The sequence below is a fragment of the Terrapene carolina genome, unplaced genomic scaffold (assembly GCF_002925995.2).
Source record: "Terrapene carolina triunguis isolate 2854851 unplaced genomic scaffold, T_m_triunguis-2.0 Scaffold42, whole genome shotgun sequence".
NCBI classification, from domain to species: Eukaryota; Metazoa; Chordata; order Testudines; family Emydidae; genus Terrapene; species Terrapene triunguis.
The window spans coordinates 65,293,576-65,319,403 of NW_020664393.1; the positions used below are offsets into that span (position 1 = coordinate 65,293,576).

General features: G+C 40.0%; 1 protein-coding gene across 4 annotated transcripts in view; it reads right to left on the minus strand.

The window, feature by feature from the left end:
• Positions 1–9,387: 9,387 nt before the first annotated feature.
• Positions 9,388–25,828, minus strand: part of PUM2 (pumilio RNA binding family member 2) — a 106,495-nt gene continuing 90,054 nt past the window's right edge. For 2 of the 4 annotated variants that reach the window (XM_026655673.2, XM_026655654.2), the window contains exons 14-21: positions 22,494–22,761; positions 21,684–21,813; positions 17,876–18,004; positions 17,470–17,607; positions 13,352–13,477; positions 12,614–12,735; positions 11,602–11,794; positions 9,388–10,183 (exon numbers count right to left, since the gene is read on the minus strand). In XM_026655673.2, the coding sequence (XP_026511458.1) occupies positions 10,052–10,183; positions 11,602–11,794; positions 12,614–12,735; positions 13,352–13,477; positions 17,470–17,607; positions 17,876–18,004; positions 21,684–21,813; positions 22,494–22,761 (1,238 nt within the window). In that variant the 3' untranslated portion in view covers positions 9,388–10,051. Of the gene's footprint in view, positions 10,184–11,601; positions 11,795–12,613; positions 12,736–13,351; positions 13,478–17,469; positions 17,608–17,869; positions 18,005–21,683; positions 21,814–22,493; positions 22,762–25,828 lie in introns of all 4 variants that reach the window. The other 2 variants (XM_026655660.2, XM_026655665.2) reach the window with 1 other exon arrangement.

Genomic DNA, 25,828 nt, shown 5'->3' on the forward strand with positions numbered 1-25,828 from the left:
ATTTACATTTTCATGTGTGTAAATGTTCAGAAAATTAGGGTGTTAGACAATTATTTAATTACAGTCAACATTGAGATTCAACAAGTTAAAGACTTAACCTTTAAAACACAAAATGTCAACATCACATGACAAAATATACAAATAAGTTCTCGAGCAGCATTTTTCTTTGTCTATGTAAATTTCTATTATCGATGGAAATATTTGTTCATGGGTTTGTGTGTGTACAGTGAAATCGACATTTACTGACATTTTCCAATAAAAATCGAATCCTTCTAAGCCTACTTAGACATTCAGATAAGTAGAATTTGTAACACTGTCTATAACTGGGGTAACTTCCATTAAGGTTACAGCTGAAAGCAGTCAAATAAATCAATACATTGTCCAAACAGCTGAGCTGTATGCAGAAGAATGGCCATACTGGGTCAGACCAAAGGTCCATCTAGCCCAGTATCCTGTCTTCCGACAATGGCCAATGCCAGGTGCCCAACAGGGAATGAACAGAACAGGTAATCATCAAGTGATCCATCCCGTTGCCCATTCCCAGCTTCTGGCAAACAGAGACACCATCCCTGCGCATCCTGGGTAGTGGCTATTGATGGGCCTATCCTCTATGAACTTATCTAGTTCTTTTTTGGACCCTGTTAGTCTTGGCCTTCACAACATCCTGTGGCAAAGAGTTCCACAGACTGACTGTGCATTGTGTGTGTGGGGGAAAATACTTCCTTTCATTTGTTTTAAACCTGCTGCCTATTAGTTTCATTTGGTGATCCCTAGTTCTTGTGTTATGAGGAGTAAATAACACTTCCTTATTTACTTTTTCCACCCACTCATGATTTTATAGACCTCTATCATATACCCCCTTAGTTGTCTCTTTTCCAAGCTGAAAAGTCCCAGTCAATCTCTCCTCATGTGGCAGCCGTTTCATACCCCTAATAATTTTTGTTGCCCTTTTCTGAACCTTTTCCAATTCCAATATATCTTTTTTGAGATGGGGCAACCACACCTGCATACAGTATTCAAGATGTGGGCGTACCATGGATTTATATAGAGGCAATATGATATTTTCTGTCTTATTATCTATCCCTTTCTTAATAATTCTCAACATTCTGTTCGATTTTTTTTGACTGCTGGGGGCTCTTCATGGAAACTAGGGGAGAAATGAATCCTCTGCCCCTTTTTCACTCAGCCAGAAGAACCTATAATTTCCACATTGCACCTGTGAACCAAGCACTACAAATAATTGGAAGTCCTGTTGGAGTAAGAATGTCTTAAGCACGGTCATGAGTGTTGTAAAATAATAAATACAATTGCAGTGCTGAAAAAGGATATGCAGTAGTGTGTTCTCAACTCGTGGGCACCCCTCATCTCTAGTCACACTATTGCACAGGGTTCTTGTTTCTGGCACTCCCTCGTGGGCTCTCCTTCATCCCTGCAATGGCCTTTCCCACCCTTCATCTGTTCCCAGCTCCCCCTTAGAGTATTCTGTAGCTTGGCTCTCTGGCCAAGTCAAATGAAAGGCTAAATCCCTTTCAGGGCAACACAATCTTCAAACTAATACCCCTTAATACCTCTCAGGCTCCATCTTGTTGTCCCTACCTCAAGGCTTCCCCTGCAGGCGGCCTAACCTGCTCCTGTCTGTTAAACTCTATCCCAGGACATCTCTCCTCCAGGAAGACCTGTCTCCTCTGCAGTCTCCCTGCAACTGAGTTCCACCTCTTCTGGCCACGAGACAATTATTTATCACCCCCCAGCTGCAGCACATGACTAATTGGGATTCTTTCCCTTGCCTTGCAGATGGTGGGGAATAAGCCTCATCACAGGATGGTTGCTTACCTTACAGAAACTGGGGGTTTTCGAGGTACATTGTCCACATGGATTCCAATTCTGACATGCAAGTGTCACACGTATGTGAGATCAGATTGTTTTTGGCTCATAGTATCCATTTGGACTGCACCTTCACCCTGGATGTCCTTGTGTCCCCTGTCCAAGGGCAGAGCACGCCCAGCTGTTCCTCAGGTCCTTTTCTATGAAAGAGTGAAATTGGATCTCTGTTGTCAGGGAGAAGCTTTTCCTTAAATTTGGACAGACTGGAATAACTGTTAAAGTCATATTTTGCTAACAAAACCTGATAGTTAGTGATACAGCATTGTAGGCTTGTAGAAGAAATGACCTGTCTTCCCAAAAGGTCCACCCTCTTTGTGTCCTGGTCAGCCAGCATGTCTTGGAATGCTGCAAACTAGCTGTCTCTGGCTGCTTGTAGAATCAGAGAGTTGGGTGGGAGAAAAGACATTAAGCCCCTTTGTCGGTGATGAAATAACCTCTCTTAGCCCTTTTAGTAGTAGGGGGTACATAGGGTGGGAGTATGCCAGATCACTTTGGCTGGCTCCATGCTGGCCTCATTAACTGGGAGTGCCATTGTGCATGGACCTGTAGACTGCAAAATATCCAGGATCCAGTGTTGGGAGTCTCGGACCTCCTCCAATGGTATGTAGAGGTCATTAACTATTGTCTGAAGCAGCTCCTGGTACTGACTGTGCTCATCTGGCGGAGATGGTGAGGACGGAGTGACAGTTTCATCCAGAGATGAGGAGGAGATTCTCATGAGATCCAGGTTAACGTCTTCCTTCTCATATTTCAACAGATCTGGTGGGCGCCAAGTAGGAGAGGTGTGGTATGACTCATGAATGGATCCAGGGCATCTCATAGAGGTTCCAGGGACCCCCAATAAGGCAGCAGCAGGATGGGGAGGAAGGACCCCCCCTGCACTGGGTACCCTTGGTCCTTGGGGAAGGCATATCTGGGGAAGGCATTCAGATCTCTTTGACTATCAGGACTCAGCTTTCTATGAGGAGATGGACTGACTGGGGCATCTGACTCACCTGAGTCTGAGAACTGCTCTCTCTCTATTGGTGGGTCTGATGGTACTGGTGGGTGGATGCTCCTGCCCAAGGTTTGGAGAGGGGATAGTTCTAGTGTCACTGATGCAATTTCATCCTCCAGTGTGGCAATGTCCCTCAGAAGGTCTGGGCTGGAGAGCAGAGGCCACTGAGGGTAAAGGAGGAAAATGTCCCCTAGTGTAGTGTAGATGTCCATACAACCTGGTGTTAAAGGTGTTCCAACGGTTGGGACCGATGGTTCCAATGTATCCCAGGAAATTGTCGCTGGGCAGTTCTTTGAAGGACCATCTGGTGCTAGGGAAGAATCAATCCAACACTTCTGGATGGAGCTGGCAGGTGTCAGTCCTCATGTTTTGGAGCCAGAGCCACTAATGGATACTGGGTTTTTTTGTGTGATTTTTTTTTTTTTTTTAAACAGCAACCTGCTTTACCCTCCAGCCTGGGGGGTCTTTTGCAGTCCTGGACCCATCAGATCCACACACAAAGGCTCACCTGGTATGGATGGGCTCAGGGAGGGATCCCTTCTTTTACGTGCAGATCTGGACAGGGATCTGTCCTTACGACCACAAGTGTGCCCCCTACGCTCCCGGAAAGAAGAGCCCGGCTGTAGACTCCTCTCCTAAGCTTGTGCTTGGAGGAGCGCTGCTTGTCTGATTGGGCCGATGTATGAGTGGGGGTAACCTCCCCATCTTGAATCAATGAGGCCTCATAGCCTTCTCCATAAAGCGTTTCCTTAATCGAAGCTCATGAGATTCATGTGTTCTTGGTGGAAATGAGTGGCAGATGCTGCACTTTGCAGCAATGTGCATCTCCCCCAAGCAGCAGAAACAACATTGGTGATTGTTGCTCACAGAGAGGGAGCGAGAGCAGGGGAGGCAGTTCTTGAATCCTAGGACTCTGGGCATAGTCCCAGTCTGGGTGGAGGGAGTCCCTGTTACGGGGAAAAAACTCCTTATACTGCAAACTCTAATTATACGATTATAAAAACTATGAAGCTAGCTATGTACGCATTTACAGACTTAAGGATAAAAGCTGGAGAAATCTGTGGACACAGGGATTCTGACTCAGGCCATGCAGTGGTAAGAAGAAACTGGAGAGGTGTCAGCCCACACTGCTCTTATGCCTTTGGTCCGAGGCATGAGAAGAACTACTGCGCATGTGAAGGCTAACGGACACAGCTTGTTAGAATTTACAGATTCAGGCGCATGGCATGCATGCACACTCATGTGCGGCTCGAGGGACCAGCACTCAAAGAACGTTCAGTGATTTATATTTTTCTTACACTACCCTCCACCAGAATTTCCACGGTGACTGCCATGTATCAGAAGTCTTGGAAGATTTTAAAGTCATGTGGCTGCCTAGTAGTAGAAGAGATGACTGTCTCATCGGGGAAGGAGGAAGATATTGCAGTTGGATCAATTAGTTTTCCATTTTCTGCAGGTGTTCTTCCCCATTCTCAGCTCTTAAGGAGAGTGAGATGTATGGATTGGGGAAACCAGTGCTGCTTTGAAGGGAAGAAAGAAAATGAATATACTTTTTCCAAGCAGGGAGCTAGAGTCACGGTCATAGAGTTTAAGGCGAGATGAGACCACTAGATCATCTAGTCCGCGATTTCCTCTATATCACAGGCCACCAGCACCGCCCTGCACCATAGCTACCTTGTATGCTGTCCTCGAATCCCACTCCTCACCTGAGCAGGAAAGCTCATTGGTTCAATGGTAGCATTACTAAGGCCTGGTCTACACTAACCCCCCAAGTCGAAGTAAGGTACGCAACTTCAGCTACGTGAATAACGTAGCTGAAGTCGACATACCTTAGTTCGAACTTACCGCGGTTCAGATGCGGTCCACACGCGGCAGGCAGGCTCCCCGTCGACTCCGCGGTACTCCTCTCGCCGAGCTGGAGTACCGCAGTCGACGGCGAGCACTTCCGGGTTCGACTTATCGCGTCCAGACCAGACGCGATAAGTCGAACCCAGAACTTCGATCCCCAGCCACCGAACTAGCGGCTGGGTGTAGACCAGCCCTAAGTGGTCCTGACAGGATAGATCTTTTGTCTTAATTTACTAGGCACTGAAGGTGGTGACCTAATAGTAGTCTTGCTCTGGAAGTCTTGCTTCTTCTAATCCTTTCTGATGACTGGTTGGCAGAGGTCTTGACTGCTGTCAGATTCAATAGTCAAGAGGTTTCATCTTTGAGGAAGAATGAGCCCAGGAGCTCAGTGTAGAGCTGCAGCTTTCAGAATTAGTCAAAAGTCAGTGTTCAGGCTTGGCAGGATCCTTTGCCTCAGGTCTTCATCAAGATGCCAGTAGAAAGAGCTTGAAGTGGGCTGCCCTCACTTTGTGTCCTCTTGGAGGAGTGATACATTTGAGCATCCGTCAGGGATGTATCCCTTGCAAAGACTAAAAAAGCAGCTGGAGTGCCCATCACTGAGTGGGATAGCAGCCTCACAAGAGGGGCAAGTTTTAAATCTTGGGGATTGTTTCAATCATATTGGCTTGTGGCCCAGTACAAGGAGTATCAAGCAGCTGCTGCCCCTCCCAACCAGATGTAAACAAATAAACCAAAAAAGCCCTTCTAACTGCACTACCTGCCTAACGAGATTGCAGAGTGTGCAGAGTAAGTGGACACTGCAGAGGTTCCACTTTGCTGCCAGGGGTGGTAAGAAGGAACTGAGGGACAGCTGGGTCTGCTCTAACCTTTATGCCCTCAGCTGAAGGAGCAGGAGAACATGTAGGGTGCAGCTGTGAGCCCACTGGACAGCACTAGCCAAAGAGAATCAGCTTACATGTGCACCAGAACTGGAATCCATGTGACAATCACTCAAAGAACCTAAACAGTACATAACACCATTACCAGAGCAAAGCTAAAAAACTGAGCAAACTGTCTATGGTGTCCTCTAAATCTTAGTAATAAACCAGAAACCTAAAATCGCAGGCTGAAGTACTTTAGGTTAAGTACCTTTATACACAAACAGAAGCAGAACCTTTTTGTGCTAGTTTTCTTGTTTATGGGCTTTTACTATGGTGTTCATCATCATAGTATTGGATACTAGTTAAGAGAGATCTTGTACAGTAAGTACTTCAGTCTAAGAACAGTGGGATTTTCAAAGTGAAAGATGGATGGATTCATTGGACAATACATTTCATCCAGCATTATTCTCAAAGAAACACTACAGTGCTTGAGCAAGGGTTCTATAAAATATCAATTGCCAAGCATTTTACCAACAACATTTATGTTTTGGTCCTTGAAAAGAACTCCTAACAGTTATGTTTAGTATGAATCTCACTTTTATTCTTCAATACTTTTAACCAACAGACCTAAGTAGTCTCCATATAAGTTATATAAAGCTGTGGAAGACCCTGATTATCATGCTATGTAGAAAATGTTCATAATTCTACATCAAATTGAGTGATCAGTTGGAAAAGTTCTTGAGTTTCACCAGTATTCAAAAAAGTGTGATTACAATAGCCTGTGTCAATAGTATGTATACTGTTCTGTCAAACGAACTTTTAATTTTGAAAAGGCACTTGCTTGTTACTCAAATGGCACTGTTTTTTTTCTCTCTTTTAAACTGTATCTATTCCTTTGAGCCTAGGTGATTAAGTCCCAAAAGCTGACAACTGAAATATATGAAGGAAGAACCTTGAATTCAATAATTAGAATAAGAAAACTGCAAATAACCACAAATTGTATTTTCACGAGGATACATTAGAATATTGGTCCATGCAAATTTGTCCCTTGGGGCCACATGTAGAGCTAAATTGGATTTATTACTGGAAAGTAATAGAGTCTGTGGCCAGCCAAGAGCCTACCTGGAACACCAAAGAGTGAGGCAGAGGATTGAAGTCTCTTCACCCTTTCATGACTCACTCACTCTTACTAGTAAAAAACCATCCAGATCCAGAAGTCACATACAGGACTCATACTGCACAAGGCCACGCTTTACCTCTTCTGATAGAAGAGTCTGAAGCAATTATTCCATTAGAACTTTACTAGTTGGTAAGAACAGGAAACACAAAGTGACTAGACCAGTAATTTTCATCTGAACATTGCATTTTTATGAGAGGTATAAATATATTTCCACAGTTGAAGCTGTGCTGAATTAGGAAGCGGGCAATTCATGTAATTGTAATTGAGGGTATAAAGTATGTTTTGTTTCCTACAGAAAAACACAAGACCAGGTATATTTCACAGTGTTATTCACATTTTCATTTTGTTTTTACAGCATATACAAGTGAACATTACATTATTCATTATGAACCACAAGGAGCAGGAGACAGACCTAATCAGGCTAGACAAATTGGTCCATAAACAATCCATATCAAAAGGATACCCTTGAGAAAAAAAAAAGCCTAGTGGTTCTATCCAAACCTCAATACACTTACTATGTATTGAAGGAGGGTGGGGGGAAGGGAATCGATCTTCAGGTGCTTGTATCTCTTCTGTGCCAAAAAATTCTGTTATGAAAATGATTGGGAGAAGATGATTCAGAGGCTACTGAATATGTTACAGCTTGAAGATCCTGTTTAAAGCCAACCATGGTAGAATAGGCTGGTAGGGGGCTGGAAGTACTGGAATGGTGATGTCAGCTTCTGCATAAGAGTGCATGCTGCATCGGTTATAAACACACCCAGCAGCATCGCGTTCAGTGTACCACTAACTGAGGTGAATATCAGCATTTTACGTTGTAACATATGCACACAGTTTGTACAAAGGACAGAATAGAGAAATTGAAAAATATCTCAAAGTGAACCTTTGGATTCCCATCGCCTGTGTCAACAAGGCATAATCTTCAAGGCTATTTTATGTATTTTGAGGGAAAGTCCCAACTCAAGATGATTGGGGTTCTACCTCTAGCAGAGAGGAAGTCTGGTGTTGAAAACTAACCTTCATGCAACAAATAACTGGAATGGAAATTAGAACTGTGCTTACGAAAAGTCAGAAGCAAACCACTAGATTACTGAGGAGGGAATTAATGACAGATCCACAGTCTCAGACGTAGGCCAGACTAACCTCCAGCAAGCTGCTTTGTTAAAGTAATGCTACAAGAATACAACAAAAAGATATATAACACCTAAAATTTTATGCTGCAAGGAAACTTCTGTAGATTTTGATAGGAACAGTAAGATGACAGAACTCCATATACAAAATTATACCACTGCTGGTTCTTTTTTCCTCATCATCAGAGCCTTACCATAACAGACTTATGTCATCAGTGCTCAAGACATAGACTCCAATAGCTTGTAGATTAAAAAAAAAGTTATGCCATCAAAATTAATGTTCTACACAAAATACTTCAACAAAATACAAGCACTTTTTTCATCTTTCAGAAACTGAAAGTAAGCTTTTTTTCAAAATATTTCCATAGGCAAAGGATTAAAAAGGATTTTAATTATACACATATGGTCACAATTCTGCCTTAAAAAGATCATTGGGAAATGTACATAAGGCCGCTTGTAAATGTACATCATCTTCATGTTACTGTTACAATGTCATATGTCCAGAGAAAAAAATTGACAGTATCATACATATTTGCTTTAGGTTGGGAGTAGGCTATTCAAAAATACAGTACTCTTCTGTACAAAAAAATCATGCCACATTTATTAAGATGGAAGAAGCATTGGTTTCTCGGGTAACCAAATATTTCAATCCATTTCTTGCTTACTATTCTTATTATCCTGACTTAAATTTTCAACTGATTCATTTCCCAAAATGTCCATATTAACAGAATCAACAGCTATGTTATAAAGAAAACATAATGTTTCTCACAATAGATAAAAAGAAAGCTGGTTCATATTTCTGAAACCATATAAAGATAGAATTTTTAAAAAATCACTCTTGATTTGTTGAAATAAATTTACATTATACAACACTATATGCCAAGGCAAAGAGGGGAGGGGGATATGAATATACACTAAAATGCAAATTTTTGTCCCCAAAGGGGGTAAAACAAATTACATTTACAGCATGAAGGTTTACAAATGTACATCTGTACAACCAAAGTAAGCATCACTACTAAATTAGCAAGGCTTGTAATAAACATCGAAACAAGAGATTTGTTTTCAAACTGTAAACTTACACCTATTAACTACACGTATACAATGCATATATTTATAGGAAGCAAAAAAGCTATCTGAATATTTAATCATGCTTACATGTTGAGCTATCAAGTTTACTGTTCAGTGGCCCCTTTTCTCCTCCATCAATACCTACTTTTTTGCATCTACTGTGAGAAAGCAAAATAAATGCTCAACACTTTCAAATCATGTCTTACAATTCTATATGCAAATTAAAAAAATACAAAACTCTACTCTTCCCGCATTGCGAAACTGACTGTAAAGTTAATGCAGGATTATTCTCTATTCAGACAGTACTTTATTGTATGGAAGTACCACCATGATTTTATTCCTCTACCTTGTACAACAATATATAAGTATATACACATCACTTTTTTTTTTTTTTTTTTTTTTTTTTTTTTTTGTGAAAATATTAGGGCATTGCATTTTTAAAAAAAAATCATGGCCACAGCAAATGACGGATGCTTGTCTTTAAAGTTTCCATTGTTTTGTCAATCCCTACTTTAGTTTGCCGTGCCCTTTTTGCTATTTGGATATGTTGTGAACCACCAAAATACAACTTAACTTTCTGTAACATGTTAAATATTTATGCAGTTGATCTATTTTAATCTGGTATAAAAGACTCCACACAAAGGGGGGTTGGGGGGGGAGAAAGACATTCTATTTACAACTCTAGAAACCTGTTGTGCTGTGATAGTGGGTAGACCTACCAGATTGCAAGCCAGTGTATTAAAAGAATAATGTACTTTTTCCCTTTAAAAACTATTTTTCAGTGACTTTACAAGGTAAAAATTTACAAAATATGTGACAGCTATTTTGATACAATTACATCATATACAGGCATTCTGTGCTTTGTCAGCAGTTCAATCTGATAGGTCTCCGGGCCAGGGCTGGAGATATTTTATAATTCACTCCCAAAAAATATACACAAGAACAATAAAAATTTTACAAATGGATGAACAGAGTCAATAAATAGATTTAAAAAAATCAGAACATTTATAGTTAAGTTGTGGGTTTTGATAATTCACAATGAAATTTTTCTTTCATTCAAGTTGCTGCCTGTATGTCTGGTCTTTTACAGCATCCCATTTGGTGGTCCTCCGATTGGCCCCAGATCAGCACTGTTCTTCAGGTAATACTTCTCTAACTTGGCCAGTATGTGTTTGCCATAGGTATATTTACGCAGAGTTGTAATGTGGGGTCGAATCTACAAGAAGAAAAATCTAGTTAACTTGTATCTAAAAATCTCTTAATCTTATCTACAATAAATTATTCTTAATTTAAATATTTTCAAGTGGAGCCCTATATTTCAAAGGTTACAAAGAGTTTCCAGAAAGATTTAAAATTAGATTCTGAAGAACCAGAAGGCCAAGTGAGCCTTTTTCTTACTACAAGCATTTAATTCCAAGCTTGTTTAGTATTGGCTATCCAAATTTAGTTTAATTTCTATTAAATATATTTGTCTTCAAGTTTTTGTTTATTTAAATATGAAAAAATGAATTATTCAGAACATATCAATAAAAGAGAAAGAATTGTTTGTTTACTTTGTTAATTTTTTTGTTATGTGCCAACACCAGGAAGACAGCCATTCAATATGCCACAGAGTAATCAGAGTTCAAGCACAATTACTTCAATGGCTATTGAGCAGGGCACTATACAGGGTAGTGTAGATTAACTGTGATTTTCTCCACCTCTAGATATTCTCAACTAAGAAGCTTGTCTGCATGTCAAGGAGGAGGAACTAAGGCTACATCTACACTGCACGCCTCTTGCAATGGTGCGTAGGGTATGTGTAGCTACACACTCCAGCAAAAAGCAGGCTGTGGCCACACTGTGGTGCGTGGTACATGTGTCAGGGCAAGGCTCTGGCAGAGGGGCGAAAGAGGGGAAAGGCTTTTCCCCACTAACCCTCTCTGCCAGAGCCTCTACCTGCTGCCAGAGGCTTTCACTGTGGAAGGGGAAAGCTCCAGCAACTCCCCACGCCTGGAACCTTTTCCTGCCGCAAGGAAAAACTCTGGCAACAGGGAGCTGCTGCAGTGTAGACGTACCTTAAGTGTGGAAATCTGGCATCTGGATTAGCTACTATTTGTGTAAGTGATAGGTGAGGATGACTCACCCATTCATACTGGTGACTGTCACATGATGGAAGAAAATTTCAAAACTACTGATTTTCTAAAATGTATACTAAAGTAAATGTACAACAAGAGCATTGGATAGAAAATTTTTATGTTTTTTAATATAAAAAGTCAGTCTTTTTTTTAAAAAGAATAAAAATTAGATTAATACTAGACATAACTGTTAGGAGCTTTTTTCAAGGCCCAAACCATAAATCCGTAGAAACTAAACGAATTGACAAAGATCCAGTTATATCCTGCTTCACCAGACTATTAGAAATTTAAAATAATTAAAAATTAAAAAATTAAAAAGAGGATGTGCTTTTTATTTTATTAAGCCACAAATGCCCCCTTCCTGACAAGGGTAATGAACCTACAGGAAAGGTGGCTTCTAAAGAAATTCAGGTAAATTCAGAAATATATACAAAGAAGAGGTGACAGGAAACGTGAATATAGAAGAAAAAACCTCCTAAAGCTGATGAAACCATCTATCTATCTATCTATCAAGTACCTTGTGCATTATAATCTTCCGCTGCGCAGGTTCAGCCATATCAATCATCTTCTGAACAACATAGTTGGCATATTGGTCCTTCATCATGGTGTATAAGGCACTGTGAGGACCATCGTTCTGGCAACAAACCTCGTCAATAAGTAAAGCTCTTTCAGCACGAGATGCATGAGTTACACATTTTTCTACGACATTGCTGGGGAAAAAAAATAAGGTAATTGTGTTTTATAGGTTTAAAAGGTTTTGAATATTCTTTTAGGGTATTACTTTCTAATTTATTTGAATAGGGATTGGCACGTCTCAGTTTTTTATACATACATTATGACTGTTGTACTAAATATTGAAAAGTGCATGATGTATACCAAAAGATTAATTTCAACATTCTTCTGTTGGAAAATGACTCGAATTCCAAATAGTGTGTGAAACCTGCCTGGTTTCCTGCCAGCTCACCTGACTCTCTTCTTCGCAGCCCAAGTTTATAGGCTCCTGACTCCTCACGCAGACTGATGGGGAGCAGAGAGCCTAAAAATCCCTCGTTCCCAAGCCACCAGCTCCTTGGCAGCCCATTTGGTGGGCTTACAAACAGCCAAATATCTGGAAGCCCCAGCTCCCAAGCTCATGTCTCCTTGGCAACTATGGTTCTAAAAGTCCCTGATTCTACGTCAGACTGACTAGTGGGCTCCTGTGGAGACAAGGCTTCCCTGGACCCACAGCTCCCCAAGGAGCTGGGTGGCTGGCTCCCCACCTGGCCAGCTCCCTGGGAGGACATGCTTCCCAGCTGCCAGCCATTTTGTGAAAAATTCTCATGTTTTTTGTTCCACTATGGAACATTTCTTTTTATCAAAGTCTCATTTTTTCCACACAAATGGAAGCTCTAGGCAAATTATTAATCACCTTTGAATAAAGGCAAAATAATGAAATCCTTTCCTCAGCAACTGACGTAAATAAGTCAATTCCAAAACAACATTAAAAAGGTTAGTGAATCTTTCTTTTAAGGCTGAGAACATTGTAATACCTGGCAAATTTGTGCTGACTCAGAGCTAGAACTTTTCCTCTTATTTCTGAAACTATTTTACTCTTGTCTTCAGGACGACCGTGCTCCAGCACATGTTGGATAACATAATTTCCATATTGATCCTGAAAATAAAAAGATTTCAGTTTTCTTATTGTGGTTCCATCTGAGGAACTCATATAGCTTATGCATTTTTGTATTCACTTCGAGAAGTACAAGAGAAAAAATTAGTAACTGTAACTGACCATTACAAAATGATTAAAAGAGCACATCTGAAAAACAGCATTTCACCAAGAATTATTCATGGTCCTTCTACAGATTTTAGGTCCAAAATCTGAACCTTGCTAAAAATTGTGATTTGCCAAGGAATGACCACTATCTGCTAAATCCGTGTAAAATTAATTCTACACATTCACCACCAATGAAGCCACCAATTTTGTAGTGGTCATAAAACCTCCAAAACCTTCTGCAAGCTGATTCTACAGATGCTGTTAACTCACACTGTACCCTACACTATGCCAAAAGTGCTTAAACAAAGCTTTATCATCTCCATGTTCACTTATGCTTGTAAATAAATAGAGTTGGAAGCTGGGAGAGGAATCAATGTTTGCTAAATCAAAAAAGGACATGTACATAAAAATACCTAAGCAATTAACAGCCAGTAATATAAAAGAAAATGAAAACTACAACAAAAAACAAAGTTGATAGTAACTTCATATTGAAACATAAGAGTACACTAACCTGCACAAGCTGTTCTGTGTGTTGATGCAATTCCTCTAAGATGGGCAAAGTCTGCTCAGCAGTGCAGTGCTCCAGAATACGCTGAATTACTCTGCAGCCATACGGATGAGTTGAAAGCACAAACACCTTAAAACAACAAGATTACAAATTTTGAAATTAGATATACTGAAGTTTACAAGTGTGCTGTAAATTACTCTTCAAAAACGAGTTATTGAATATTAGCAACTTCTCAAAGTACTGAAGTCTTCACAAAAGTGGTGTCTTCCAGCATTAGAAATTTCAGCCTCCAATCACATTCAGAGCCAGAGAAAGTCATAAGCACTAAAGATCTGTGCCTAGGACCCCAGCTCCTGGAGCCATCTAATTACATCAGCTTCTCAGTGGCAGCAGAAATGTGCTCTGGGTACTGCCAACCCAGCTAAGCAGATACCCTAGCTACTGGTGTAAGTTTAACAGGGGCACTCCCACACAGCTGTTCCTGTTTTTCTTGATAGAAGGAAGGGGGCCACTTGCCACCGCTACTACATCATTTATGGGCAGACCCACAAGAGGCCCATGACATGATGTACTAGGGTCTCTGAGAGTCTTCACCTGCCTGATCACATTTAAGAAAAATATTTTTTTCACTCATGTTTCCTAATCTGGAATTTTATGTATTAACTGGATATTCTGGAATCTTATAAAACAGTTTTGAAATTCTGCAACTGATTATGCTATAAATTTTGCATTCCATCATATATACCAAGCCCATTGTTAAATACTTACAAAGTATGTGCATGTATTAAAAATATACAGTCACATCTTTGGCTTACTCTGGTTACTTAAATTCTTATCCAGACATGTCCTTGAAGGTTTGATTTAAGGCCTTAAATTTTTATGTGATGGCCAGGATTGAACACAAAGACTTACACCTGGAAGTTTTGATTAATTCACGCACAAAGTTAATAAAGCTAGTCTGCAAATTATTAAATTATCAAATTATTGAACAATCAAATTGTAACCACCTAGAGGATAATAGGGTTATAAGGAATAGTAAGCATGGATTTGTCAAGAACAAATCATGCCAAACCAACCTAATTTCCTTTGACAAGGTTACTAGCCCAGTGAATAGGGGAGAAGCAGTAGATGTGATATATCTTGATTTTAGTAAGGCCTTTGACACAGTTCCACATGACATTCTTATAAGCAAACTAGGGAAATGTGGTCTAGATGAAATTGTTATAAGATGGGTGCACAACTGGTTGAAAGACAGGACTCAAAAAGTAGTCCTCAATGGTTGTGTGTCAAACTGGGAGCGCATATCTAGTGGGATCTCACAGAGGACAGTCCTGGGTCCGGAACTATTCATATTTTCATTAAATGATTTGGATAACGGACTGAGGAATAAAATTTTCAGATGACACCAAGCTGGGAGAAGTTGCAAGAGCCATGAAGGATAGGATTAGAATTCAAACAACCTTGACAAACTGGAGAATTGGTCTGAATTTCAATAAAGATGAAATTCAATAAAGACAAGTGCAAAGTACTTCACTTAGGAAAGAAAATATCAAATGCATTACTACCAAATGGGGAGTAACAGGCTAGGTGGTAGTATTACTGAAAAGGATCTAGGGGTTATAGTTAAGGCTACGTTTTAGTCACTGTATTTTTAGTAAAAGTCAGGGACAGGTCACGGGCAGTAAACAAAAATTCACGACCCATGACCTGTCCATGACTTTTGCTAAAAATAGCTGTGAATAAAACTTGGCCACGGTTCCCAACCAATGGGAGCTGCAAAGCCAGCGCTCTGGGTGGAAACAGCACAGAGCTGCCTGGTCACACCTCCGCCTAGCAGCTGAGCGAGGGGGATGTCGCAGCTTCCGGGGAGCCCTCCAGGTAAGCGCCGCCCAGTGCCCGCCTCACCCCATCCCATGCCCCAACCTCCTGCCCGCTCCCACACCCTGCGGGGGGGGGGGGGGGGGGGGGGGGAGGGTGGGAGGGAGCGTCGTGGCCCAAGAGTGCCCCAGCAGCAGCAGGTGCGCCTGGCGCAGGGGCTGCCTGAGCTGCCCCTGAGCCAGGCGCCCCGGCCACTGCAAAAGTCACGGAAAGTCATGGAATCAGTGACTTTCTGTGACCTCCATGACAAACTCGCAGCCTCAGTTATAGTGGATCACAAACTGAATACGAGTCAACAATGTAATGCAGCTGCAAAAAAGGGTAATATCATTCTGGGGTGTATTAACTGGAGTGTCATATGGAAGACAGAGGTAATAGTCCCGCTCTACTCAGTACTGGTGAGGCCTCGGCTGGAGTAGTGTATCTAATTCTGGGCACCATATTTTAGGACATGTGGACAAACTGGACAGAGTCCAGAGAAGAGCAATAAAAATAATAAAAGGTTCAGAAAACCTGACTTATGAGGAAAGGTTAAAAAAACTGGGCATGTTTAATACTGAGAAAAGATGACTGAGGGGGGACCTGAAAACAGTCTTCAAAATTTGTTAAGGGCTGTTATAAAGAGGATGGTGATCAATTGTTCTCCATGTGCACTGAAGGTAGGACAAGTAGTAATTGGCTCAATCTGCACTAAGCGAGATTTAGCTTATATAATAGGAAAAACTTTCTTACTAAAAGGATAGATAAAGCACTGGAATAGGCTTCTAAAGGAGGTTGTGGAATCCTCATCATTGTAGTCTTTAAAGGACAGATTGGACAAACATCTGTCACAGATGGTCTAGGTTTACTTGCTTCTGTGTCAGCACAGGGGCCTGGTCTTGAGTTCTTGAGGTTCCTTCCAGCCCTACATTTCTACGATTCTATGAAAGTTTATCTTCTGTTACATTACAAAAGTGTTGTACTTTTTCATGTTTTCAATTACTACATTATATTACACCTGGAATAATGCATGGCTCTCCAGTAAACAGTGTTACAAATTAGTCAAGGGCATCTATTTATAAACCATTGAAACCAGCCCCTCCATCCCCTCCCCCCCCCCATCATACTTTGTTGTAAACAGCAAGGGGACTCGAAAAGTGAAATCAGCCATCATTTGTTAAGTCATGGTATTGCTATTCACAATAAAAGGTTAATATCACAGGGAAAAAATATCCATCTCAGTACTGTAAAGTGCGTGAGAGACAATGATATGTTGGAGATTTTGTAAAGAAATGTGTTTGGTCCATCACTAAATAAAACCTAATAATCTGAATTACTGTAGTTATACTTTTCAGACTAGACAAGTACAAGGTGGTCATACTAAAAGTTTATTTAGCTGCAGTGATTTCTGTATTGTCTTTAGTACAATATTAACCTTGTAATACAATTTCTTGGAAAAATGATCAGTGTCACCAGACACGTCTACTAATCCAGGCTCAGAGAACATCTGATTGAATTTAATACAGGTATTTTATTAAAAGTGATTAGAATCAGGTGGATAACTTTGGAAGAAACTGCATGGTGTCAAGTATCGGGGGGTAGCCGTGTTAGTCTGTATCCACAAAAACAACAAGGAGTCCGGTGGCACCTTAAAGACTAACAGATTTATTTGGGCATAAGCTTTCGTGGGTAAAAAAGCTTGATTTTTTTACCCACGAAAACTTATGCCCAAATAAATCTGTTAGTCTTTAAGGTGCCACCGGACTCCTTGTTGTTTTTGTGGAAGAAATTGCTACTACTTAAGGTAAAGCACATAGGAACAGATCGAGGAGAAATAAATCTCTCTTTACAAGAGAGTCTGGGAATAACTGCAGTTACTTCTATTGCCATGAACAAAGATCAGAGATGGCCTTTGGTTAACTGAAATAATAAAATATGACAAAGGAAACCTGATCATGTCAGTCTCTAAACTGGACTGAAAAACTTGACAATAAGCTGAGTATTTCTGCCATCAAATTCATAGAGCATCTGATGTCATTTTCAGAGGGCCTCATCCCCAATATACTCTAACTCTACGTCACATTAACCATCTAATTCAAGGGTTTTATTTTTTCCAGTTAGGACAAAAAAAGTGATGTTACATGCTATGTTAACTTAAACGAGACACCAATGTGTTGATAAATGCTGTTTGGTATTTGCAAATTATACAGCAATCCTTGGGTCAATGATGAACACCTAGACTAAAGTAGAGAAATTAACATTACCTGTCCTTTGAAAGCATCAATGATGAACTGGAGTGACTGTGGCTGGACACATTCAATGCATTTTTGTACAACATGGTTTCCATTTTGATCTTTCACACATTTCAGAACATGACCATCCAACTCTTTCACCATTTCATTCTGCAAAAAAATAAGGAAATTACTAAATTATCCACTTCTCTACACTGATGCTGTAGCAAAACTGCATTTTCGAATGTAATATTCAAACCTTTATGTTCACTGTAAATCTAGCCAGACAGATTATCTTTTTTATCTGAAGAATTACACTAATAAAAGATTCATTTTATTTCAAGCATATGTCAATAGTAAAAACTGAAAATCTTTAGAGAGCACGCAATGGATTTGTTGAAAATAAATACAAAAAAATACTGTTCTAACTTACAATTACCTGCTGGTCAGGTGAGATAGATTCTAGTGCTTTCTGAATAACCCGACAACCATACATCTGTAGGGCTAATGGCAGAACATGACCACGTATGCGTGTTGCTAGGGCTAACTTTTGTTCCGGGCTTCCAAACTACAAGAAAACAAAGATGCTGTTAAACGAAAGCTGATGCATTGCAGTATGATGTGGTTTTATTTGGCAGAAATCTAACGGTCATAGGGCTTGTCTCCACTTACCGGGGGATCGATGTGCGGTGACCGAGCCACAGGGGGTCGATTTAGCGGGTCTTCACTAGACCCGCTAAATCGATCGCCGATCGCTCTCCCATTGACTCTGGTACTCCACCGGAACGAAAAGCATAAGGTAAGTTGACGGGAGAGTTTCTCCCGTTGACCCAGCACAGTGTAGACACCGCAAATGGTCGACCTAAGGGGCAATCCTTTGCAATTTAACCGCATCATGTGATCCCAATTTGCCAATGAACAACATTTTCAATGTGCTCTTTCAATGTCTCAGATTTGGTTCTGTCACTGCATCTTGACAAAATCATTCTAATAAACCTAATAGATGACCTTTTTTCTAGGTAGCAAAAGGGAAGTAGCAGAGAAAGGGGTCAGCTCTGGAGTGGCTCACTGTGGCCTCAAATGCCATGGAAAGCTTGTTGGTACCTTGCACACCTTGGGGAAGTTTGGAACTGCCTAGGACCCATGAAGCAGAGCCAAAGTGTACCAGAACACTGGGTGTGTAGGTAGCTGAGGAGAAGTAGAACTGTCAGGCAATTTAACCTGCATTTAGTACTTGACGTTGGAACCCCTAAGCTGTATCTATGGATTAGTGCTGTCTTTCTTGGGAACATTTTTGAGGCTAGGCCTGAGTCAATTTAGGACAGCAAGATGAAATAACTACAAACCACCATCTAATGTGACCTCCTGCATAACAGGTGGTAAAATTTCAGTCAATAATTCTTGAGTTAAGGTCAATAATTTGTGGTTGAACTACAGAACACCTTTAAGACAACATCCAGTCTTTGTTTAAAGACTAAGTGAAAACAAATCTAAACCATATGCCTTGTGAAATTGTTCCAACAATTGTTTTCCCTGTTCAAAATTTGCAACTTATTCCCAATTTGAAGTTTTCTAGCTTCATCTTTCAGCCATTGACTCTTGTTATGATTTTACCCACATTAAACAGCCCTATAGTATCAGGTATCTTCTCCTGGCATATGTATTCATAGACCACAGTCAAGCTGCTTTTTATCCCTCTCTTTGAAAAAATTAGCAGATTGAGAGACTAAAGCAGTTTAGCATAAGATGTATTTTCCAGACCTCAGAATAATTCTTTGATGAACCCTCCCTAGCTTTTCTAACTTCACTTTTAAAGAAGTATAAACACCAGAACCAAACAGTACTTGAACAGAGGTCTGAAATACTTTATACAGAGGGAGTATCACCTACTTATGCATTCAAATTTTTTGAGAGCCCTTTCAATCACAGCACTGGACAGCGTTCATGTTCAGCTGGTTATCTACCATGGCTCATAAGTTCTTTTCAGAGCCACTCCTTTGCCAGGATGAAGTTCTATATCCTGAAAATATCCTTCTAATTATGCGCCCAGGATTTTTTGGCCATCTCACTGTGTGGACTAATCTGCACGGGGAAAAAGCTGGAGCATGCGGTACACAGAAACTGCAAAAGCATGCAGACTTAACATGCAAGGGAGTGCTGCATTCCTTTTCAACACCCCATCCTGGCTGCTCCTGCAGCTCTAGGGCACCTCCTCTACTTGGAGAAAGAAAAACCTTGGAAAGCATAGGAGTAGCTCAGGGCCGCCCAGAGGATTCAGGGGGCCTGGGGTCTTCGGCGGCGGGGGCCCCCGCCACCGAAGACCCGGCACTTCAGCGGCCGGTCCCGGAGCGGAAGGACCCCCCACCGCCGAACTGCCGCAGAAGACCCGGAGCGGAAGAAGCTCCGGGGGCCCGGGCCCGCGAGAGTTTTCCGGGGCCCCCGGAGCGAGTGAAGGACCCTGCTCCAGGGGCCCCGAAAAACTCTCGTGGGGGCCCCTGCGGGGCCCAGGGCAAATTGCCCCACTTGCCCCCCCCCTCTGGGCAGCCCTGGAGTAGCTAGAAGCAGAGGCAGCTTGTAGAGGTTAGATGCTGTGATGGCATTCTGACTCAGTGGGTGGGCAAGTGAGTGTGGAAAGAATCTAAGCCAGACCTATCATTCTGCAGAGATAATTTTTACGAGGGGGAGGGAGGGAGGGGGAGAAGAGGATGAGGGATATGAGCCTGTAGTGCAGCAAAGCTATACAGGGAATTTGGATTCAGAGAAAGAAGATGGAACAAATTATCCTAGCTGCACAGAACTCTCAAACAAAACAACTTTGTTGGGCTGGGGTTGCAGTTGAAAGTACATTACACATCTAAGAGTAAAAATCCACACAAGAACACCGTATGTTAACAAAAACAAGAATGAGAAACCAAGAGAAGCTGAGTTACAGTAAAAGTAACTAAATGTTTTAAACTATGGAGATACACAGCTAAGGGTCACCCAAACCAACACGGCTCTACCCTACTAGCAATTAATTGAAAACAAGCCGATTTTTAAAACAAAAGCATTTTAAGTCACTACACGAGTATCATATTTTTTCATTTTTTGCCTCCTCGTACTAGCTTGTGATTGTTGGATAGCTGGTGAATGGCACTGCTAGCATCAATTTTCAATGTATTTCTTTAGATATACAAGGAATTATTCTGGAACACTGCCCTGCTTGCCACCACAAAGAATTAAACTGAATGTGTGGAGAATTAAAATAAGTAGGAGGCATAATTGTGAACCCCTCAGGCACAGACTATGTCCATACATATTATTTTAGTTTAAACATGGCCATGTATGCACAATAAATATTTTCACTGAAAAGTTCATAAGGAGGTGTTTTTTTTTGGTTTTTTTTAAATCATGTGCAGTATTATTCTTCATTTACTTGACAGATTACAAAGAACTAGTGGGAGAGAGAACTGCAAGTTACATATATTGTAGGAGAATCTGTTATGGACCCTGATCAATAAAGGATTTTTAAAATACTGAGAAAAAAAATTACTAAATTTTAGGGTAACATTTTTAAAAATATGTATTTATTTTTCACATTGTGATGGACACTCATCTATTAAGATATTTATTTAAGCAAGTTGATGTGATGTTTATCTTAAAAATGGCCTTAGTGGGCCTAAACAAATATTAACACTTCAAAGCATCAGCCAAGGATCTCTACATAGCCGTACCGAGCAACGCAACAGGACTTCTATGCCCCTATCTATAATAAAGTGGGTCTAAAACTGTATTTCCTGGACTGGTTCTCAACACTGTTAAAACTTTAGGCTAACTGGTTTAAAAATAGTTCACCTGCAAAGTGTGGATGAAGTAGCACTGTTTTTAAAGCAATTTTAGAAGTCATCCCTACCTAGTCAAGACAAAAAATTTTCTAAGCGATAAGGAAACTACTGTGTCCCCTTACAATAGGCAGGCAAACTGCACTCACCCTGCTTCCTGAAACACGATTATAGCCTAAGAGTGGAGAGGATAACAACTGTCAACAGGACGGGGCCATGCCAGGACACCACCACACAAGGAAAAACTCTCCCACTCTTCTTGGGGAGCACTGAAGAGAAAACACTGTCAAGCAGCCTCCAGTATCAAAAAACATAGGTGCTATGGTAAGTGTACAATATCTGTTACAATATCGGAATAGAACCTTTAAATAAACAAAAAAGTCTTTTAGTGCAGGCACAAAAATGCTGACTAAAGTATATATTTACCTCAAAGAATTTCTGTATTACATAGTTTCCAAATACATCAGTCATCAACTGATACGCTGCTTGCAGAATCTCAGCAAATACCATCTGGCGCTCAGCTGGAGCAGCTCGTTCCAGCTTTTGCTGTATGAATCTAAGTGCAAGAGAAATTTATATGCCATTATATAAAAAAAAGTGAAAACCTCAAATACTACAAATCACTACATTTATTTTGATGAGAAATCAAATCACTAAAATTAGGACATTTAGTTAAGACTATATTTAGAAGCAATACATTCATTAATAGTTTTTTAAAATATAAATATAGACCTGTTTCAGAATAACACTGATGATTAAAGTTCCAATAAAAAAAAATGGCTGAAGGGTAAATTGCTCTTGACGAATTCTTCTCGCAATTTGTTACCATATCTAAGGCAGACAAAAAAAAGTAAAAAAATGACAACTAAGTAGATGGTGTGGTACTACTGAAAAATGTATTTGATTCCTGATTCCAGTCTTTTACCAAGGTCTTTTTGATACTTAAGAGAACTCCTAAAGTTTAGAAAGACTGATTCTATACTGAAAATATTTTTTACTTAAGAATTGTACATTTAGCTCCTTACATAACTTAAGGTGAAATTCTTCCTGGTATGAAGGGAGGCTAGTGTAAGACTTTCTGCACTACTTTAATGTAGCTCTATTCTAAAAACTGTCTCTGTAAAAATGATAGATACTTCACAGTGGGGCAACCACAAGTTCACGTTAAAAATGAAATGCTTTAACTCAAGTGATAAATGTTATTCCTTCAATTATAAGCTTCACTACAACACTTACCTCGAACCATGCTGGTCTTGAGAAAATTCAACTATATGTCCAACAAGGTCTCTTAGTTGAAGGTTAGGGAAGCGATTATTTCTGAAATCTTCCAGCAACCTACTGCGTCCAGAGGGCATAATATCAGACCTACTATAACGAAGACGTGAAGGAGGGAAGAGTTGGCTGCTGGAGCTAAAAAGACTGGAGGTACTCGTGGCACTGCGATACTTTGCTTCTGCTCCAGGTGCTGCAGAGATATAGCGACCACTACCATTTGTCAGCCCTCCTACAATGAAGCAGCTCTGTCAGTAAACAAGCTTTGAAGAAAGTAAGCAACAAACAGAACTGTACTAAAACTGTGTATGTTTTAAAGAAAAATTGTCTTTTTACTATTCAGTCACCTCAACTGAGATGAGAGAGTTGGTTATATTCATAAAAGAAATAAAGCACACCCACCCACACCCCCTTTTTGTTTTTTAAGGGAAGGGCAGGAGGTAGAACTTTCATTGAAACAATCAATACAACATATGAAGTGCTGTATATCTACACAAATGTATAGGAACTTTAGAACTGGGTGGTCTCAGCCCAATGACCCATGGGCAGGTTTCCACTTCACAAGTGGCACTATCTCATACCCTTGGTTGGTAATCTCACAGTTGGCCAAAGATTTGAATAGGCCACAGAAATTGAACTATTCTTTATCCCCTATGGTGATACTCTAGTCAGTTATGACAAAGTGGCAGGGCATTTTGGGGCCCTTGTGCTGCCATTGCCCATGCTGTACCTGTTCTGTGGAGAAAACAGAAGACGTCAGCATCCCAGGCTTTGCAAGCACTATACTTATGTGAAACAAATTTTAAGATAGAACATTAAAACGGTTCTGCTTTAAATATCTTCAACTGTTTTAGGATTAGTTAAATTGAAGTTCATTTAGAAATGGTAATCGCTCCACTGGCTGCCAATCCTCGATCATATCAAATTTCAGCTTCTCCTCAGCACCTCAAAAGCTCTATATTACTCTGCCCCTCCCTCCTTATATATGAACTGATCTTGCTTTGTGTAGCATCTGTTTCCTGCGAAGCCAGTATTTTCACCTACAGCTGTCCGACTGTCTTCACCTCACAAACCCATCAGCATCATCTTCCATGTTGCACCCAACAGATATCACCATAATTGAGTACCAGGCAACATATATTTTAACTGCTACATTATGATATGTAAAAGGGATACTGCTACTTTAATGTAAATAATAAATAATGAAAGTCACATTTCTACTTGAAAAACTTGTACCTACTATACTGACAGACACTAAAAAAAATAAGGGCGGGGGGGGAAGCTACATCACTTTCAATGTTTTCCCTGGAGTTAGAGAGGGAGACACTAACTCAGACCCTTATTAGCATCACAGGAGAGCAATAACCCTCCCACTCCCAACCCAAAAATCACTTACTCATTTTTAAAAAGGAATTTCAATGTGTGCTGTAAAGAAGGGTGTTCTATCAGGAAACCGATTTTAAAAAAAATTCAAACTGACAGTGTCCTTTTAAGCGATAACCAAGCCTTTGATTGGTAATATTTTGCTGACCAATCTACTAGACCAGGCAACCAAGTTATTACAGTGGGCTGGTAAACATTTATAAAGTGTCCCAGAATCTTTTTTGAATGGCCAGCTGAGATGTATGCAGATTGAGATATATTAGTATATCTGGAGTCATTTACATTACATTGGATAGCACAATGAGCTAAAAGGGAAACAAAAGGTAAGTAATACTAATTGTAAAATAAATATTTAAAGGAATAAGTAGTTTAGGTCCCTAATTGGATCTGTAGCATCTCAAAATGATATAAAAAAGTGCTCTAGTCTCAAGGTTTTTTTTGTTTTTTTGTTAAAATCGACTACTTTATTGTTATGAAGTTAGCTGCAAAATTCACATCTCACAGCTACCATTTATGTGATTTCCATTATCAATATTTCCAGAAATGGGCTGACTGATAATAATGTAAAGGGTATATTATTATTGTATAGGTCAAGATGGATGCAGAGAAAGTTTATGCAGTGAGACTTTTTTTTTTTTTTAAACCAGCTAAGGATTGAAAAAATCATGCTTTTAAATGTTATCCTTTTCAGCTCTAAGTAATTACAATTCAAGACTAAATCTCATTATTAGTTTAAGAATAGTGGAGTAAATCTAATGCCACAACATTTCAGCAAAGTTTGTTTAATAGCGATGTGAGTGCAGCTTTAATACAACTTGCCTCCATAATAAGACTGGCAGGATTTAAAATTCGTATTACTTTATTACACAAGTACTGTATTCTGTGTAAAGTAACAGGACATTTGAGTAAATGCGCCTATATTTTATGGATCTAATTAGCGCATGCACACAAAGATGGAATTGCATGTGTGAATTAGGAATAATTTAAAACACACACTTTTGAAAAACAGGGCCCATGAGAGCATAATCTGGGTATGACAATTTTTCTGTTTGTTTTAACTTTTTGGGTAAGTCGTCTAACACAAATGTATTAATAAATTTATATAGCAAAATTTCATCCTTAAGGATCTCAAAGCACTTTACAATTAAATTTTATTTGGAGAATTGTTCCTGGGAACAATTTGTTTTCTTTTTAATATTGTCAATGAAAGTATATACTAACTCAAAGGAAACAGTAACACCTGCTGAATTACCAACTCAAAACCCTGCTGAAATACTGTCTTGAGAACATAAGAATGGCCATACTGGGTCAGACCAAAGGTCCATCTAGCTCAGTATCCGGTCTTTTGACAGTGGCCAATGCCAGGTGTTTCAGAGGGAATGAAAAGAACAGGTAATCATTAAGTGATCCATCCCCGGTTGCCCATCCCCAGCTTCTGGCAAACAGAGGCTAGGGCCTTCTATTCAAGAACTATCCTAGCTCTGTTTAGCTTCTGACATATGACAAGATCATAGCATAACTTGGTATGGCTGAAGACGTATCTCCATCCCTCAATAGTTGATCAGCATGGAGAATTTGTCAAACTTCTAGTATTGTTCTGCTCTGAAACATGAAAAGTAAGAATGACTTCTTCCTTAAATCTGCTCTCTATTTGTATTGAGACACATCTGTTTACTTCAGTAACAACTTAAAGAAATCTGTGCTACAGAAGTTACTGGAAAGTTTAAACAAAATATTTCGGGGTATACTGATTTGTTGATGAGGTGGTTAGCTTTGCTACTATAATGAAGTATTACATCAGAAGGAGTGTTCTAGCTTAATAATGAACGGAACAGACTGCAAATGAAAACCCCTAAAATAAAAGAAAGAAGTCATAGATATTTATTGTATAACTATATATTCTTGCTCATTGTGTT